Source organism: Xiphophorus maculatus, chromosome 14 (genome assembly GCF_002775205.1).
Source record: "Xiphophorus maculatus strain JP 163 A chromosome 14, X_maculatus-5.0-male, whole genome shotgun sequence".
Taxonomy (NCBI): domain Eukaryota; kingdom Metazoa; phylum Chordata; class Actinopteri; order Cyprinodontiformes; family Poeciliidae; genus Xiphophorus; species Xiphophorus maculatus.
The window spans coordinates 12855213-12874328 of record NC_036456.1 but is presented as its reverse complement, the minus strand read 5'-3'; the positions used below and the strand labels follow the sequence as shown (position 1 = coordinate 12874328).

Sequence of the window (19116 nt, the reverse complement as noted above, 5' to 3'; positions counted from 1 at the left end):
GCAGCAACAAATAAAAAAAACCCAGCATGTAGGAAATTACTTGTGCCCTTCCCAAGAGTCAATGGAAACATATTTATTAGCATTACAGCAGTCAAATCCTTATTGTAACTGCTGATCAGCTTTTTGTCTCCTCTCTCGGCTTTTGACAATTATTCTGTGGTGATGAGCTCCAAGCCGGAACGCCTCCTTGTCATCACCCTAATGCTTAGGTCCCTTCTCAGATTCTGTCAGGTTCCAGTTCAAATGTTAGCAATTGTCTTACAAAGGTAACTATAGCTGCCCACAAGAGGCATAATTTGGTTTTATATGAATCCTATTTAGAAAGGTGGCCCCTTTTATGGTTTAAGGAGCTTTGATGCTCATTTAGTCATGCAGTCTTCTGCACTAATCCACTAATAAAAACTTTTTTCAACCCTGTATTTTCTGTGGTGAAGACAGGGTCAGTTGAGCAAAATTGTTTGCTCAGCAGAAGAAAAAGAAATCCAATTTGAAGGTGTTCAGTGACACAGGTGGCAAAAACAGCAAATCTTGTTATGAACAGTCTGTAAATTATTGAAGAGGTTCAATTTGCCACCCGGTTTCCACAGTTTACTTGTAAAAAGTAAGCTGTGGAATGACTCCATGAATGAATGAATGAATGAATGAATGAATCCTTTGAGATCAATTTTGATGTCAGCGAGCAGGTGAACTCACAGTGAGGTGAGAGCGCCCTCCTGAGGTAGATAGGTGCAATGTATTTTTGTTACCCGAGTAAAACTAAAGTGATATTTTTTTATATTTTTAATAGACGGCGATAATTAAACAATGAGCACACGAGTGCTAGAAAATATTTATCTGCCAAAAATATAAAAATAACCGCATTTTTGTCCTTATCGCGATGGTACTACATCAGATTAGCTTAATTTAGCTAACTCACCAAGACCAGCATCGCTAATAGGAAAATAAGACGTGAAACTTGCATTTTTATTTCATTACTATAAAAAAAATGTAAATATATATTTGTGATATTGGTACACGAAACATCTGGGATCTCTAGGAGTATGTATGGCTTGAGAAAACATGGAAATTGTTGAAATAATCGTATCCGGAAACAAAGCCAGCTAACAGTAATCCAAACATCAACGGATCTGAGACGCCATTATAGCTATTAGGCTTCATCAGCTATTAGGCTACAGCAGCTAGTAGGCTACAGCTGCTATTAGGCTTCAGCAGCTATTAGGCTTCAGCAGCTATTAGGCTACAGCTGCTATTAGGCTTCAGCAGCTATTAGGCTACAGCTGCTATTAGGCTACAGCTGCTATTAGGCTTCAGCAGCTATTAGGCTTCAGCAGCTATTAGGCTACAGCTGCTATTAGGCTTCAGCAGCTATTAGGCTTCAGCAGCTATTAGGCTTCAGCAGCTATTAGGCTACGTCAGCTATTAGGCTACATCAGCTATTAGGCTACATCAGCTATTAGGCTACAGCAGCTATTAGGCTACATCAGCTATTAGGCTACATCAGCTATTAGGCTACAGCAGCTATTAGGCCACAGCAGCTATTAGGCCACAGCAGCTATTAGGCCACAGCAGCTATTAGGCCACAGCAGCTATTAGGCTACAGCTGCTATTAGGCTTCAGCAGCTATTAGGCTACGTCAGCTATTAGGCCACATCAGCTATTAGGCTACGTCAGCTATTAGGCTTCAGCAGCTATTAGGCTACAGCTGGCTCCATGATAAATGTTTCAGCACAAGTAGAGAAATGCGGAATCAGTGTGGCTTATTTGTAGGGGTTACTAAGTCTCTTCTCTATAAAGAAAATAAAACTAAAGCTGGGCCAAAATTGTTCTAATAACTCTAATAACAAACATAACAGCAAATCCAATTCAGAAAAACTAAAGAACAAAAATAGTATTTTATATTAATAAAGTCATGAAACATGCCATGACCTACAAATCAGTATGAGCAGATACAGTATGTTATAGTCATATTTATATTTTTAAAAAGGACATTCTACAAAAATATCAGAAAGCTTCAATAAATCGTTGCACCAAAATCTGCCTATCTGATAACTTTGGTTTTAATTTTAAAACAATTTCTAATAAACATTTCACATTATTTCCCTTAAAAACTGCAATCGACCTTGCTAAACCAGGCATTGCGTAAAAATACGTTTTTTTAAAAAATAGTAATAATCAACAAAGACAATGATATATAGTAAAACTTTTATTCATTTTTTTCAAGTCAAAAAACAAACAGAACAGAGATACAGAGAATGAGATCATGACTTGATTTTTATACAGTGGCAACTTTAAGTTAAACCTTCCTTTAAACTGGACAGATGAATTCTTTCCTCAGCTTGAGACCCTGCGTCGCCTTCAGACACACAAACGTACACACACTCACTCATTCACTCATTCATTCATTCAACAGGGGAGTCCTGTTGTTGTGGACTGACGAAACAGCACAGTTAAGACAACAGCGTTGGATGCAAACGTAGTGGACAAAATGCAACACTTTGTGGAATTAATGTCCATCGGACCCGCTTTGTGTCTAAGGCCAGAAAACGCTGCTCATTCAAGCCGAGGCTAAATATGAAGCAGTTTTGTTTTTTTCTTTCCACAAAATTAGATTGCATTACGTTTTCCCGAACCTAAAATATGCATTTTAGCTCAGCGGGACTCCCAGTCGGAGTCGACGCTAAACCCACCTCCTCCCCATAATTTCCCCTCATCACAGGTAAAATGCATGGAGGAAAAAAAATACAAGGAAACACTGATTTTAGAAACTCCGGGATGAAGAGGTAGGGAAACCAGTCATTTCAAAATCAAACGAGGAAGGGTCAAACAGCAACCTCCCAATTTACCAAGCCAGCAAGCTGTGTAAAGATGTAAAAAAAAAAGAAGTTCACACTATTGTAGTGGCATTTTTAAAACAAAGGCTAAGAGTGCAGCTTCTTTGGACCATTTCTTATTAAAAATAAGGTTTGAATATACCGTCTCCGACTTTTGTAGAAAGAAGGACAGAAAGTGTTTCCCTCTGAAGACTTTAAACTTCCAGGCTACTTTAACTGGAGCGAGAAACTTAAAATGAGAAAGTCAGCTGGCGATTAAGATCTGTCCCCTGCCTCTTCACCCAGAGCAGATGAACTTCCTGCAAACAGGACTAGAAAGTCACCAAAAGCAAACAAGAAAAAAATGAAACTCTTATTTTCTCTATCCATACTCATACAGAAAAGTAGTTAACTTCATAAATAAACTGAGTAGAACGCAAGTACACTTCAGCTATTAGAAATAGGACAAAAATTTGCAAAATGTAGGAGGGATTTTTAAAATGTATAGACGTGCACTACTTCTGAAAACAAGGACAAAAGCAGCAAGACCAAAACTATTATCCCTCACCTATTCTGAGCTCCATTTCGTCACAGATTCAAAATCAAAAATCAGATTCATTTTTACAATTTCTTGTGTGAAATCTGAAATTCCCCGTTTCTAGGGAAGATTAGCATCTGGAAAAGTGTTTATTTTTTTGTCTGCTTTTGACGTACAAGTTTCTAAAATGGTAGACAAAAAGATGCTGGTGGGTAGTTTTGTGACATCTTTCAGGTTTTTGGGGTGTGAAGGATGAAGAAGATGGAGGCGATGGATTCATATGCTCATGTAAGTTTAGAGCAAGGACATAAAAGTCCTTTCTCTCCAAACCTGTTCTCTCTTCTTTTTTAAAGTGTGCATTTATGCAGATGATACAAATGTGTCTGCCTAAACTTTCTTTAAATGCTTAACAAGAAACAGTTTTTGTGATGTCATTATGGTTTATGGTTATGGTGAATACAATCTTTACTTCTCAGGCTTTTGGCAACATGTACACCATCGACTACACAACCAGCATTTATAGACTGCGAGAAAGAGAGAGAGAGAGAGGGACTGGATGCAGGACACCAAAGTTTAAAAGGGTCTTAAATGTTCACATCTTCCTCCCCTTTTTCATTCCCTCTGGGGGATTATCAGTTTTTCTTCACACCCCATCTTGAAATTAAAGAGTAAAGAAACTACTTCAAAAGGCAACATTTTCACCCCTCGTCAGGTAAAGCAGCGCAAGTCTTTCACAAACAGTTTTGAACATCTTGTGGGGGAGGGGAGCAACTTCCCGGTGGAGTCACGGGTCCCACAGCACCACCTTCTCAAGCCGATTAAAGCTGCTGCTGTCCTTCAGCCTCCCCCCCGCCTCCTCCGCAGCTCAGTTGTTTTCCTCATCGCTGTCATCAGGGCTGATGGCCGGGCTGTAGGTAGGGGAGGTGGGGCTGTAGCCGGGGGAGGTGGGGCTGTAGGTGGAGCCTTTGGGGCTCGTAGGCGAGTACGTCGGAGACGTGGGCGAGTACTTGGGCGAAGTTGGGGAGTAAGTGGGAGAGGTGGGAGAGTATTTGGGGCTGGTAGGGGTGTACGTGGGGGAGGTAGGGGAGTAGGTGGGGGAGGTGGGGCTGTATTTTGGAGTTGTTGGGGAGTAGGTAGGGGAGGTGGGGGAGTACTTCGGTGATGTAGGCGAGTACTTCGGCGACGTTGGGGAGTATTTTGGAGAGGTGGGGGTGTACTCTGGAGAGCTGGGGCTGTATGAGGGGGACGTCGGGGTGTATTTGGGTGAGGTTGGGGAGTACGATGGAGAGCTGGGGCTGTACGACGGCGAGCTGGGTGTGTAAGTGGGCGACTGAGGGGTGTAGCGTGGACTGGAGGGGGAGTAGGATGGAGATGTAGGGGAATAAGAGGGTGAAGTTGGGGAGTAGTTTGGACTGGTTGGTGTGTAGTTGGGGGAGGTTGGGGAGTAAGAGGGCGATGTGGGAGAGTATGAAGGGGAGGTAGGAGAGTAACTGGGGGATGTTGGGGTGTAGTTCGGCGATGTGGGGCTGTAGCTCGGACTGGTTGGAGAGTAGGAAGGAGACGTAGGGGAGTAGGAAGGGGAAGTGGGGGAGTAGGATGGAGAAGTGGGAGAGTAAGAGGGTGAGGTTGGCGAGTAGGAGGGTGAAGTAGGGGAGTAGCTGGGCGACGTCGGGCTGTAGCTTGGCGATGTTGGGCTGTAGCTCGGAGAGGTCGGAGAATATGACGGAGACGTCGGAGAGTACGAGGGAGAAGTGGGGGAGTAGGAGGGAGACGTTGGGGAGTAAGATGGAGACGTTGGGGAGTAAGAGGGAGACGTCGGGGAGTAACTGGGTGAAGTGGGGGAGTACGATGGAGACGTGGGGCTGTAGTTGGGGCTGGTGGGGGAGTAAGAGGGAGAAGTGGGGGAGTAGGAAGGCGATGTTGGGGAGTAGCCTGGGCTCTGAGGGGTGTAGCCCCCTGGAGAACGAGGCTCGTAGGCGGGGGAGGTGGGAGAGTAGTTTGGTGACATGGCTCCACCTGAGGAAGAAAATTCAAAAACCAATCATTTAGGGTTCACTCAACAGCTCTGCATAATTCAAACTCCAATTCGTTTGCCTAGAATGTCTGGTTCGTTTGAGGAAATGAACTCCGGTTTGCACAATAGTGATAAACTTATGATAGTTTAAGCTGCCATACATTTTATGATTTCAAACTCTATAGCAACACTTTCCTTAACAGATGGTGAAAGAGTAGAGAGGCTGTTATATTAGATGTCAGGTTTGGGGTTGGTAGGAAACCCTTATTTTTCTAAGGACATTTTTGAAGCAATAACAATAGGTAAAGATTATAAGAGCACATTTTCTGATGGATCTAACCTGGAGATGGGATGTATGGACTGACTGGTCCAGGAGACCCTGGAGACCCCGGTGTGGGAGACCAGGCTGGGGAGTAACCTGGAGAGAAGCCGCTCGCGTCTGACGCTGCGCTGGGAGAGAAACCTGCTGCTCCAGGGGTCATGCCGCTTCCTAAGTGACCAAATAAAGAGTAAGTGAATGAATAGAAAAAGATGAGAGGGCCAAAGCAATGACTGTATTTGAACCTACCAACACTGGGGGACCATGCTCCATAGGCTGGGGTGGCTCCGGTGTTCCAGGGTGTCATGGCAGGAGACATACCGCTCATGGGGCTCGGCACCGAGCCAAAGAACATTCCAGTGGCTGCAAACAAAGACGTAGAACATATCAACATATGTGTAGATCCCAAAACATCTACACCTCAAATCAAGAACAATTCCTCCACTTACGCCCCGCCACGCTGATGCCCGGGATGTTGGTCGGGATCTCCATGCCGTACTTGCACTTCTCAGCATCTAGCAGCAGGTCAAAGCAGCCGGTCCCTGCTGGGGCGAGCTGGCCGAGCATGATGTTCTCCGACACGCCCTTCATTGGGTCGCACTCTCCGTGAGAGGACGCCTCCATCAGCACATCCACCTGCAGCGGAAAAGGAAACAAGATTTGTTAAGAATTACAAAAATATAAAGTGAGGATTGATCCCTTTGAGTTAAATAAAAATCCTTGTACCGTCTCCTCAAAGGAACACTTCATGAGAGGTCCGGTGTCTTGACGGTTGATGCCGTGACGCGTGATGGCCATCAGGTGACCGCGGCAGGTCATAGTGTCACAAAGCAGAGCCAAGTGGCGGTAGTTGACGTAGGAGCCATCAAAGGAGATGACGTGGTACAACTCTCTCTCCAGAGCTTTTCGGACAGCTTCGATACCCAAAACCTTTTCAACAAACAATTCTCAGTGACAATCCCAATGAAATAAACCTTCAGCTCATGATGAAAGAAGGGCAAGGGCTTTGTACCGTGAAGATCTCCACGATGTCGTTGGAGGTGGTCCTGACAGGATCCACGTCCTTCTCACTGAGCACCCTCATGAGGCTCACTCCGTCCGTCTCAAGGATCCACTCCTGCAGGGCCTTGAACTCTCCATCCTCCGTGATGATGATCTTCTTCTTGTTGTCGGTCTGAGGCAGATGCATGTACACCTGAAAGAGATGAGCAAAAACATATTTGTAGAGATTTACTAAAGAAACAAAACTGAAGGAATAAAAAGAAGAAACCCCGATGGATTCACCTTGCTGATCTGCTCGATGCCCTGCAGAGTCATGTCCGTCAGCATGTTGGACTCGATGCACCTCAGAAACACATCGTCGTCCATTTTGTCCACAACCTCCTCGTCCTGGTCAAGCACAGCAGATTCTTACAATCCGAACTGGATTCTCTCAGTTTCATTGTTAACCAAAGCTCACCTCTTGAAACTTGTTCTCGTCGCTGTTCATGATTCGAATTCGCAGCACCAGTTTTTCAGCGTTGTCATCGTTGAAGATGCAATTAAGGTCGTCACCAAAACCTAAGATAAGGAAAGTGCAATGTAACTGAGTGGGGAAGTTGGGGAAGAGTGGGTTTAATTTCTTTATAAAACGTTGAATGAAGTGTTACTCAACCCACCTGCATTGATCTTCTCTGCGATCTGCTCCATGGTCAGTTTGCGGTCAGTCATATGCTTGCGGTCGAGCTCGATGCGCAGCAGCCACGGGGAAATGCGAGTCACATCAAAGTCCGGCATCTCGTAGTAGACGTTCACCCACTCCTGATCCTCGGCCACCACGGTGTTCTGAGGGTTGGGGTCATAGTAGATGGCGGTGTTGGCAGTCACCTGGAAGACAACGCTCAGTTTAAACCCAGTTTTTAAACACTATCAGATTTTTAAAAAGCTCAGGATATCTCACCTTCCTGAGCGTTGTATGCTCCAGTCGACACAGGATGTCCTTAGCTCTCTCCGCGTCACGTGCTGCCTGACCCAGCAGGAAGACGGTCAGCGACGGCGTCTTGGGCCTCTTCGAGATGTTGATCAACTCTTTGAGACGAGGCACACCAAGCGTGACATTTTTGGCCGACACTCCAGCGTAGTGGAAAGTGTTCAGGGTCATCTGGGTGGCCGGCTCTCCCAGCGACTGGGCAGCTAGCGCGCCGACCATTTCACCAGGGTGGGCCTGGAGGAGGAGGAGGACAGGAAGAATCGTTTCAGGCTTTCAGATTAAAATGAAAGCTCAAACAGCTCCAACATTTGCTGAACTTACAATGGATTGGTTGAACTTGGTCTCTATCTCTCCCAGCAGCCAGTCGTAAGCCTCGGTGGACAGGCGGAACTCCTCCGTCATGCGTTTGGAGCAGAGCGTCGACCGCAGGTGGATGTTGAAGAGCAGAGTGGCGTTCTCCTGGGCCTGCCTGCTCAGAGGATCGTCGCCATTGACAATAACCAGTTTCTTACTCAGCTCGTGAACGCCTGAGGAGGATAAAAAAAAAACATATGGGTTGAACTTCAGAACAAAAACTAGCTGTAAAACTGCTAACATAACGGCTTGGGGTGTTCTTTTTAAGCAGCTCTACACAACATTTGACGTCAACTTGTAATTATTTTACGTGATTTAGCAATTCTCAAGTTTAAAGAGATTTAGGTTTTTTTTTATTTTTCAGCTTTACCCTCAACCACTCGCAGGGGATTTAGGTCTGTTGGGGTTCGAGTGTTGATTCGGAAAATCTTCTGAGCGTTCCAGATCATTCTGGCCAGGTTGCACGGCAGCACCACCTACAGGCAAAGAGACATATTGCAGTTCATACAATTATACCTCATCTACCATGTCTAGAAGCTTTTAAAGATGATAGAGATTCATCATAGTTTTGAGGTTTATTCCAAATCTTGAAAATGTCAAGAACACACATTTAAAGTCTTAGAACAGGATTTAAAAGCAAGCAACATTTACTTAGATCCGACTGCAAAACCATTTAAATCTGATCTCATTAAATAAATTCATGCAAATAAAACTGATTTAAAGGGAAGTCCCCAGGCTCAAGATTCCTGCTTCTGCTTTTACCTGCAATGACCGGTTGAAAACTTTGTCATTACCATTTCTGAACACGTTTTTACATTTAGGAATGTTTCTGTAGCTTGCTGACTGTTCATCGTATGTACTGCTGTAACTGTTGCTGATTTAATCGGAAGTCAGAGCAGATTTTAAGAGTCCTTTTAGACAAAAGGAAAAAAAATGTTTTGCTGTCCTCTTGTGGACCATATGATCACGCACCTTACTGTCACCAGTGGGGAAAATCGCCCGCAGGATCTCCCTGTCCTCCCTCATCTTCTCAAACTCCTTCTCCAAGACGCTCTGCACGTGTGCATTAGTCAGCACGTCTTTCACCACGTCTTCCTGCAGCACCCGTCTCAACGCGCGCTCGTTGGTGCAGTCAAACCGAAACCTGGAGGGATTAAAAAGCGGGCGGGTGAATTCCTAATTCGGAACAATTAAAGGAGACCCGAGTTGGTTCAGGATTTTTGCATGCGTACTTCTTTTCGAACGCCTTGTTGGAGGGCTTCAACGTCGCCAGGTTTTGGAACTCGACGTTCTCTCCCGCCAGGCCGTCCTCGCCGTAACGCAGCTGAACCACCTGGTTGATGGAGTTTCGCACCGTGGCGTCGTACTTCACCATCACAGACTCCATGGATTTGATCAGACGACGCTGAATATAACCTGGAAGTAAAGCGAGAAGATCTCTTTTAGCTGACAAACCCAAACATCTGCAGCTACATTTTAAATGGCTGAAATGATTAACTGTGATGAATCGACTATTGAACTAATTGTCAAAAGTGTTGTAATCGATTGATCGTTAACTGGAGTATACACTCAAAAAACGTTCATTTGCTGAAAAAACATATTAAGAGCAGCAGCGAAGCCAAAACTGTACAATAAATAAATAAATTTGCATTTAAGATAAGGACCTCTTCACAAAACTCCTCAATTGGCAAAGTTTCAGTAAGCATTATTTTAGCTGCAAATGCATCCTTGCAAATGATTAAGTGTTCACTTAAAGAATGATTTTTTTGGTTGCGTTTTAGGCAATAAAATGTTTATTTTCTTATTTAAAAAAGTATTTGAATTTTTTCTAAATGATATAAAAAAGAAAGACTTAAGAAGTAAAATGAAAAATCTGCAGAATGTGGCAATTTTTAAAAATAAAAGTAATCAATCCTCAGAGTAATTGACAGAATAATGGATCAGTAAAATGATTGCCAGCTGCAGCCCTCATGTTTTAGCCACGCTGCTGCTGTGCGCACACACCCGTCTCAGCGGTCTTGACAGCCGTGTCGATCAGACCCTCTCTGCCTCCCATGGCGTGGAAGAAGAACTCGGTCGGCGTCAGCCCAGCCAGGTAGGAGTTCTCCACGAAGCCTCGGCTCTCAGGACCGTAGTCATCCTTGATGAAGTGAGGCAGTGTGCGGTGCTTGAACCCGAAGGGGATTCGCTTACCCTCCACGTTTTGCTGGCCCACCACGGCGATAACCTGAAGGAGAAACGGGATTACGCTCGGCTCAAACCGTAACAGTGTTCTCTGGTGACGGTCGGGCCGAGGCGTTACCTGCGAGATGTTGATCTTTGAGCCCTTGGAGCCTGCCACCACCATGGACTTGAAGTTGTTGTACTCGGACAGCGACTTCTGAGCGGAGGATCCCGTTTTGTCACGAGCGTCGTTCAGGATACGGTTCACCTGGTTCTCGAAGGTTTGCCTCAAGGTGTTACCGGGTGTCGGTTCCAGCTCGTTGTTGTGAGCTTTTTCAATAACCTGGCAGATGAAAAGGAGGGACATTAAACTCTGCTATGCCACATATCTAGTGTTTCTTGCACAAAAAAACCCTCCTAAATGGTTAAATAGTTATTCTGTGTGTTGAAAACATATCTAAGAGTTTCCCCTCACTTCTATCACATCCTGTTTGGCCTTCTTGATGGTGTTCTGGATGTCGAGGTACGTCTTAGCATCAGCAATGGAGTCTCCAATACCAATGGAATGACCTGTTGTTGTCACAAAGACATTGGTATGAAGAAAAGTCCCGTTTAACTCAAAATTAGACACTGGCTGCGTTTCCATTACAAATGTGCAAAGAACCTTTTCAATACTCTGCAAATGTTGAAAAAACACAATTTCACAATCGTGGTGTTTCCATTAAATAAGAAATGCTAATCAAATCACATGTGATTTTAATTTTATGATCAATAGTAACAGGAGCTATTTTAGTTTAAAGTGTCAAGATTCAAAACTTTCCAAACAAAGTTGGCAGAATTCTGCCCGTCTTTGGTGCATTTCTTTCTTTTAATTCCCAGTAAATATTTTCATGGGCAGATGGACAAAAGGACAAATGGCTGGACAGACGAAGAGGATGGATTGAAGTATAGATACGCATACAAACATTGGATTGACAGACAAAGGTCTGTAAGGATTAAAGCATAGATGGAAAACTGGACAGGACAGACGATGAAACATTTGATGGACAGAAAGCAACGGTCTGAGCGACAAATGGATGGAGGAATGAAAGGAAGGGATGGACTGATACTGGAAGCAACATTAGACGGGTTAAAAAAATATAAATGTTTTTTAAACCTGAACTGGAGTCTTAAATTAAATGTAATAAGTTTCAAGGCAGTGGAGGAACCTCGCAGCAGCATTCACTGTGGATGCGTGTCTTACCCTCGATGAGCAGCCAGTTGTTGACCACCGTCTGAATGTTGGAGTAGAAGAGCCTGGTGATGTCGTGGCCCATCTCCAGGTAGGAGATGTGGACGAGGGAGCCAGCCGAGGTTCCCAGAGACTTCTTACACAGGATGCCCATGATCAACTCCCCGTTCTCCACTATGACCTGTTTTGAAAATTCACTTTTAAATCAAGCAGTCTGAGGCTGGTTCCTTTGTTTAAATCGGTAGATTAACATGTCTGCCCCCCGTACCTTGGTGTCACCAGGGGAGATGTGTTTGAACGGGCCGCTATCTTCATCGTCGGGGTGCGTGCTGTGGGTGCGGATCACGTTGATGTGTCCTGGAATGATGAGGCTGAAGATCTGCTTCCCCGTCCACAGCGGACGCGGTTTGAGAATAGCCGGCTGAGGCATCTTCCCGTCCCAGGTGGACAGGAACATCAGGAGGTTCATCACCTCACCCTGAGAGAGGAGGGAAAACCTGCAATGAGCACCAGCGATCTCAACCATGCATCTGTTCGGAGGTCCAGCAGCAATCCACGCACCCTCTCCAAGAACACGTCTCTTTTAGTGAACTTGCGAACGGCGGTGAGGGTGTCCTGCACGATACCCATGACGGGCCGGTTGGACTGGGGCGTGACGATCATCCGCGGCACCATGGCCAGCTCCTGAATCTCCGCCCTCGTCTCCAGCGACTGAGGGAGGTGGAGGTTCATCTCGTCCCCGTCGAAGTCAGCATTATAAGGGGTGGTGACACTGCAGTGGTGAAGAACAGACATCAGCGAGGGCAAAGACGATGCAGGAATCGCTAAGCTGCGCCACGGGAAACCAAAAACTTTGATCATTAGTTCCTACAACAAAAAATATCTGTCATCATAAAAAATATTTGTAAAGAAATTACAGAAATTCAAAGTTGATATCCTGATCTGCTCCCAATTTTCTTTTAAGTGATCAACGTTGGAGTCGCCTGCAAAATGTGACTATCATCTGTTGCAGCAATGTTTTACAGAAACACTTTTTTGATTCACTCCTTTGTTTATGTGCAAATGCAGAATCATACGCGACTCCTGACAATATCAGGGACAACAGAAATCCTGACTGGGATTTTGCTCCTCTCTGTAAGAGCTGTTCAGATTTTATCCTCCTCGATACCTGAGGTTGAGTCGGAATGTCGACCAAGGCAGGATTCGAACTCTGTGCCCCATCATGGACATTTTATGTAGTGTGGGCTGTCGGTTGAAGATGATGATGTCACCGTCGCACATGTGCCTTTCCACCTAAAATGATAAAGACAAATTACAGTTAGAAATGTAATTTATTAGCATCGATATGAGTCACATGTTGCTTATGAACAGATGTGCACAGAGAAATGCGACCATTGTGAGCAGATTTTAAGATTGATCTGCTGCGACTGGGTATCGTCCGAGTTGGAAACCAAAAAATCGAATCTTTTTTGATCAGTGAGCGTGACTACAGCACTGTAAAAAAGACTCACTGGTTACTGAGGATAGAAAACTTAAAGGGAACTATTTTCAGAAGCACAAAAAGGTGTTCCTACAACAGATTCACGGTTTGAAAGAAACTTTTAAGTCTTTTCACATCTCTATATGGCTGGGTGATATGACTTGGAAAAAATATGATCTCAGACTTTTTAAAACCAAACCTGATTTGAATTGATGTTTTTTTCTCACTTTCTTTTGCTCAAAAAGACATTACAAATAATCTTATCAAGTGGCCGCCGTTTAAATAATCCTTTCTGTGAGTTCATCTGCGTTCAAAGTGAAAACAAATAAATAAAAAGTCTGCAAAACACGCTTCTCAGACGAGATGGTGGGCTTTGGGGGGGCTGACGTCACATTGATCTAGGGAAACACAAGGAGTGCGTTGGAGAACAAAAATCCCAATTTTCCAAGAATTTATCATCCAGCTCTACATTGCTCTTTAAGACAAATCAGAATTGATTGAAGCAGGTAAAAGCTTCCCAAAATCAAAGACGGGAAAAATCCCAATGGAGAATCTCTATATGTGAACAAATATATGAACATTGTGTTGGTCTTGCCTTGTAGCCGATTTGCAGATGAAGGTCACTTGGTTTAGGGTGGAATCGCAGGTCGATTCTGTCTCCGTTGTCTCGGATAATGTACTTTGCCCCAGGGTACTGGCTGTTGCCTCTCCGGACCAACTCTTGCAATCTAGTAAAAGCAATCGGAGCGAAATTAGCTGGAGTTACCCGCAAAGTTATAATGATGCAGGACAAACTCGGGAGCCTCTCGGCTGTACCTGTCGATATTAAAGGGTGTGACAATCTCGGGGAAGGTCATGTTGGCCGCGATGGATCGTGGCACGCCCACTTGGTCGATCTGCAAGTTGGGGTCAGGGGTGATGACGGTTCGGGCCGAGAAGTCCACGCGTTTGCCCATCAGGTTACCCCTCACTCGCCCCTCTTTTCCCTTTAGACGCTGCTTTATGGATTTGAGAGGGCGGCCAGATTTTTGCATTGCCTGAAAAAACAGAAAAGGTCTTTTTTGTTTAGCAAAGCAGCGAAAACATGATGGTTGACTTTATACTAGCAGCTAAAATCCAGCTGAATTCGTATGTATACAAACCCTCGGCAGGCCTGGTAATTCGTTGTCGACCATCGTGGCCACGTGAAACTGAAGGAGCTTCACATCCTCGGCGATGACGTGAGCAGCTGCACCACTTTGCTCGTTTCTTCTCAGCTGGTTGTTGATCTTCACAATGTCCGCCAGCTTATGGGTCAAATCGTCCTTTGAGACAAATATTTTTTAAATTTGTTAGACAATTTTAGCAAGGTGTGTCATCGCAGAAACACAGAAGAATGATTTTAGTTCACCTGGTTGCGAGCCGAGCCCTGCATGACCACGGCGGGCCTCACGGCCAGCGGAGGCACAGGCAGCACGGTCACAATCATCCATTCTGGACGGGCGAACTTGGGATCCATGCCCAAGATGATGTCTTCTTCGTCTGAGATGCGCTTGAAGATCTCGTGAACGCGTTCGGGACTCAGCAGGATTTTCTTCTCCTGGGAATCCTCGTTGACGTGCTTCCACTCGGCGTACAGCTCCAAGCCCGAGCGTCGGATGCGCGGCTGGTAGCGCCCGCAGCCACCGTGACCCTGAGAGGAATCCAACAGGTGAATGGCAGGGAAACAGGCAGAGAACAGCAGGAAAAGGTAAATATAGACTCATAGTAAATACCTTCTCCTTGGTAATGTCCTCCTCCGTCTCCTGTGGCTCCATTCCAAATTTGTTGTCCATCTCTTCCCCTCCCTCACATATGTTTTTGCCTTTGCACAGCTCGTAGACGTGGGTTAGACGCTTCCTTGGCTGGCCCTTGGATTTCCCAAGGATTTCTTTGATCTTTGGGTTGTTCTAGAAAGAAAAGCAAAAACATAACTTAATACGACAAAATGTCATGTAGAAAACATGGACGTAGAAGATCAGGATTACAATAGGGTGATCAAAAACCCCCCCCACTAAATTTATGAGAATTTTTAATGAGTTTTATGAGCTAGAAAACTCAAATGAAAACAAAATAGTTAGTATTAGCCTGCCATTCCCACATGTGGTGAGTCAGATACTCTTTTACAAACAAATGCTAAATTTATTTGCCGTATTTATTTTGTAAAAGTGTTAAAATAATAGAGCAACAAAAAAAATTATTGGTATAAGGATACTATTGTAAACCATGTGTTACTCATAAAATGCAGTGTCAATTTTAAATTCATACGAGACATTATTTTACAAAAATATTTTGTTGCTATTATTTCAGCACCTGCTAACTTATGCTTTTTAAAGAGCTTTGCTTTATAAAAAACATTAACTTAGTCATACAAGTGTGTTAAGTTTTCTGCCATTTAATTGCTAAAACTATGAATTGCATCTATACAAATAAACTCATTTGAATTAGGATTTCTTTTTTAGGTTAAATAATATGTCTGTCTCACAAAAGATAAAGTGTAATGAGAGCAAAACGTTTTGCGGGGGGAATCATTTGAGCAGCTTAGTGGAGGCAGAGTGTTTCTGGGTATTTGCAACTTTTGCCTCACTGGTTTAATGTAATGGTGTCCGGATGAACACCACGTTTGGTGTCATTTACTTTCTTCATTCTTGAGTGTAAACAAAGACACTTTACTTGTTGAAGAGTGGATCAAGTGTTGCGGAACCGGACAAGATTTGCAACACAAAGAGTCATAAATATAGGGTGCCATTACTTTTGCTTATAAGCTGCCAGCATATTTAACAAGCTCCTTAACTGGATAGATTTAAACCACTACACATTAAGTTTAAATGCAAAATATTGGCTTATAATTAATATTTACAGTAATAAAATGTAAGTACTTACGGAATCCACCAACAGTTTTGAGCAAAAGAAGCAGACGCATCGAAGAATCTTCATTATTTTTGATATGAAGCCGACGTGGAAAACCGGCTTCGCCAGCTCTATGTGTCCGAAGTGGCCCGGACATTCAGTCATGTTGCCTGAAAGAACAAATGTATTGTAAGTGAGAGGTTCACGACCTCAGTTCGGGACAGAGATGTCTGGTTATGTTGCATGAAATTCAGACATGTCAACACTTTACCTGCACATGTCTGACATCTCCCACTGCGTTCTATGACTCCTTGTCTTGGATCCATAAGGCCACCAAGCTTAGGACGTCCTCCTTCCGTTGTTTCAGGGTATTTGATACCCCCTTCGGTAACCGACATCCGTTTCTGAAGAAGTCAACACATGGTAAAGCTAGAATAACCGCAATCATGTTTTCATAAATACCAAAATACAGAAGCATTTAAAAATATCTGCCACTATAAAAAAAAGTAACTTTATAAAAGATCTACAACTTCTTCAGAAGATTTAATTTCCAAAACGGAAAATGTAAACACTGCATATAAAGTAGAACAATAATTGAACACAACTTTCTTCCATATAAAAACACACTACAGCATATAAAAATAACAGAAAAATACATAAAATTTGTGTTTTATGAGGGTTTTTTTATTTATAATACCACATAACAGATCATAAAGTACACGGCTAAGTAGTATAAAAAATATTTAAACGCTACATATCAAGTCACAAAAATTATTTACGATGGCCCTACAGACAACATCGAACGTTTTAAAAGGGGGTTTAATTCATGGGTCGTTTCAAAGTGTTGTGCTTTAAGTTTTTTTTAAGTTCCTGCAACATGCTAGTTAGCTCAAGCTCCAGCCTACACAGTTAGCTAGGCTAGGCTAACAGCAAGACTTTCCAGTTGCAAACAGAACCATGTCTTTGACGAAAGTGTTAACTACTTCGTTAACCGATAAAACTGCATAATTTAATGTGTCAACTATTAAATAGTTCATTAATAGGAAAATAAATCCCACCCCAAAACAGAAAACCTACAAGTTCATCTGGGCTGATGACGCCGAACTGAACTCTCTTGATCGTGCGCAATGGGCATGCGCTGTCACCGGAGGGCGGTCCGTGCATCCTGTCTATTCAAAGAGACGCGTCCTTCCTCGGCACGCCGCTTTGTGAGCAGGAACAGCCTGTAAATTGTCACCTCGACTCCGGCCAGGCCGCCAACGGTGACCGGAAAGTCTCCGAAGGCAATATTCCAGGTGCCTTTGTTGTCGGCTGCCTTTGGAGCTGAGTAATTTACGTTCAGTTCCTGCCTACACAGACCAACTACCGCTCCCTCCCCTTTTCCGATCTACTAACTTGAGCGCTCTAAGCGCTTCTGAACGTTGAGCAGCCCAACGCCTGCTTATATAGACGGAGAGCATACTACGGGGTTCCCCACTCAAAAACACAAGGACTGTTTGCTGAGAAGGTGGGACAAGCAACTCCGTAGTAACACGCTCATTGGCTTTTGAAAGTAGCTTTATGAATAATTAATGAGATTCCACGCACAGCCAATCAGAGTATACGTTAATTTCACCAGCAAATCATGGTTGAAGGCGGGTACAAATATTGAAGGAGCTCATTCTTATTGGTTTTCTTGAAAGAGAAAGGGCGGTGCATATTGTGCTTTGCATGAAAGCTATAAATATTTAGTAGATCCTCTCTGGATTGGTTGGTTTTCTCATTAATATTTAGCAATGGGAAAGGGAAACCCAATGACAATGAAGAAATGTATCTATGTGAAATAATTCAGTCAAAATCCACCCCCTTTCCGATATTTGCCGAGGATTGCCGATTGAACTTTCTTCCCTCTGAGCAAAACTAAAAAAAATCTCTGTTCTCTCGTTCGTCTCGCTCTGGATCAGCCTGGGCTCTAAGAAAAGAGGCTCAGAGCTAAAGGCCTAGTAATGTATTTAAGGAAACTAGGGCAGATTGTTAAAAAACATAACAATTTTAATCTTAAAATATTGTACAGCCTACCGTTTTTGGAGTTACTTTCGGTGCCTGTTAAGTTTTGCTTTTTTCTTTTAGTACATTTTTGGATCTTTGGGACTTAATCGCAAGCATCGGACTTGACTACGACGGATAGCCGTGCGGAGGTGGGGGAGTTTCGGCGTGACGCTTAGGAAACCCTGGGGGAGGCCTGAACTGTTCATTTAAGGCTTATTTTTTGACATAACTGGATTATTTTTTACAAATTGGTGTTATGAATTTGATCTGTTTCAGATTTTATTAATGACTTATTGATGGGTTTCTTACATTTTTACATAAATGGACCGTATTCTTTTAGGCCACGGCTCAAGGTAATGGTTTTTTGGCGCTTGTGTTACTTAAAATGACGGTTCGTGTCATCGCATAACAATTGAAATTGCCCCAAAATTATATGTATAGGATTCAACTACACCTCCGCAGGTAATACATATATATATTTATATTAGAATGTCTTTTTTGTATTAACAAAACTATCTCCGAAAAGTTCAAACTACTCTAATCAAAACTTTCTGACATATCTATTAAATGTATTCGTCCTATTTGCTACTATTATAAAAGGTATATTATCTCACTACTTGTGTTGATGTGTGCGGCTTACAGTAGTTTTGTCAGGTAGACTCGACGGTTTAGTTTCGTGCTAAACGTCGCGTTAACGTTTTATTTTTAACCGTACAAGCAGCTGCTTTTAGCACTCATTTATTCATTATTAGACGTGTGCTTGATGAAGGAAAAAAAAAACGTAGATATGTTCACTAACGTTCAGTGTAAGGACCGTTAATACAACAGTTAGCAGCCTTCTCTCTTAGCACCCAACATGGCGATGATCAGCTATACGCTTCTTGTTGTTAGCGAGGAAAGATGGAGTCTAGAATATTCTCTCTGACTTGAAGGGCGCAGACAGGCACCTTCTGGTTAAAAATACAGTCGAGCTCCGTAGCTGATTAATAAAGGGTAGAAAGATCCGCAAATAGCCATTAAAATGTTAGAATGGGATGTTATTAAAAGCCTGAAGCTAGCTTGTCAGAATATTAGAGCAGTGGAGTCTATGTAGAAGCCATTTTGTTAGCTTACTACCTGTTTCTGAGAAATATATGGTCACTGTTTTGCGTCATACTCCGTTATAACAAGCTAGACACGACGAAAAAATGATTATATTTAGTCGTTATTATGTTCGAGTGTCACATAAATAATAACAAAAACTATTGTGTAATACACAATAAATAATCACAAAGTAAAAAGGACAAAGATGCGTTCGGCAGGGAGGGAAACTGTGTTGTGTTCAGGTAAGATCATTTGGCAA

At 43.3% G+C, this 19116-nt stretch overlaps 1 protein-coding gene across 1 annotated transcript; it reads right to left on the bottom strand.

The window, feature by feature from the left end:
- Positions 1 to 2190: 2190 nt before the first annotated feature.
- polr2a (RNA polymerase II subunit A) lies at positions 2191 to 17156 on the bottom strand. The gene is made up of 29 exons (XM_005804807.2): positions 16824 to 17156; positions 16018 to 16150; positions 15780 to 15916; positions 14633 to 14806; positions 14269 to 14550; positions 14021 to 14182; positions 13695 to 13915; positions 13474 to 13606; positions 12567 to 12691; positions 11960 to 12170; positions 11667 to 11876; positions 11411 to 11579; positions 10643 to 10737; positions 10307 to 10510; positions 10009 to 10231; positions 9237 to 9420; positions 8977 to 9148; positions 8375 to 8480; positions 7972 to 8177; positions 7621 to 7884; positions 7340 to 7547; positions 7141 to 7241; positions 6966 to 7070; positions 6694 to 6876; positions 6408 to 6611; positions 6131 to 6317; positions 5931 to 6044; positions 5703 to 5852; positions 2191 to 5364 (listed from the first exon to the last, which is right to left on the bottom strand). Exons 1-29 carry the CDS (start codon positions 16908 to 16910, stop codon positions 4214 to 4216), a joined length of 5901 nt encoding a protein of 1966 aa, XP_005804864.2. The 5' UTR covers positions 16911 to 17156; the 3' UTR covers positions 2191 to 4213.
- Positions 17157 to 19116: the final 1960 nt, after the last annotated feature.

Excerpts from the sequence above, each read along its gene's own strand:
- polr2a (XM_005804807.2), bottom strand. The coding sequence starts at position 16,910 with ATGCACGGACCGCCCTCCGGTGACAGCGCATGCCCATTGCGCACGATC. Across the intron at positions 14,183-14,268 it reads AGGGCTCGGCTCGCAACCAG|GACGATTTGACCCATAAGCT; the intron begins GTGAACTAAAAT and ends TTTGTCTCAAAG. Across the intron at positions 10,511-10,642 it reads CCAAACAGGATGTGATAGAA|GTTATTGAAAAAGCTCACAA; the intron begins GTGAGGGGAAAC and ends TTCATCTGCCAG.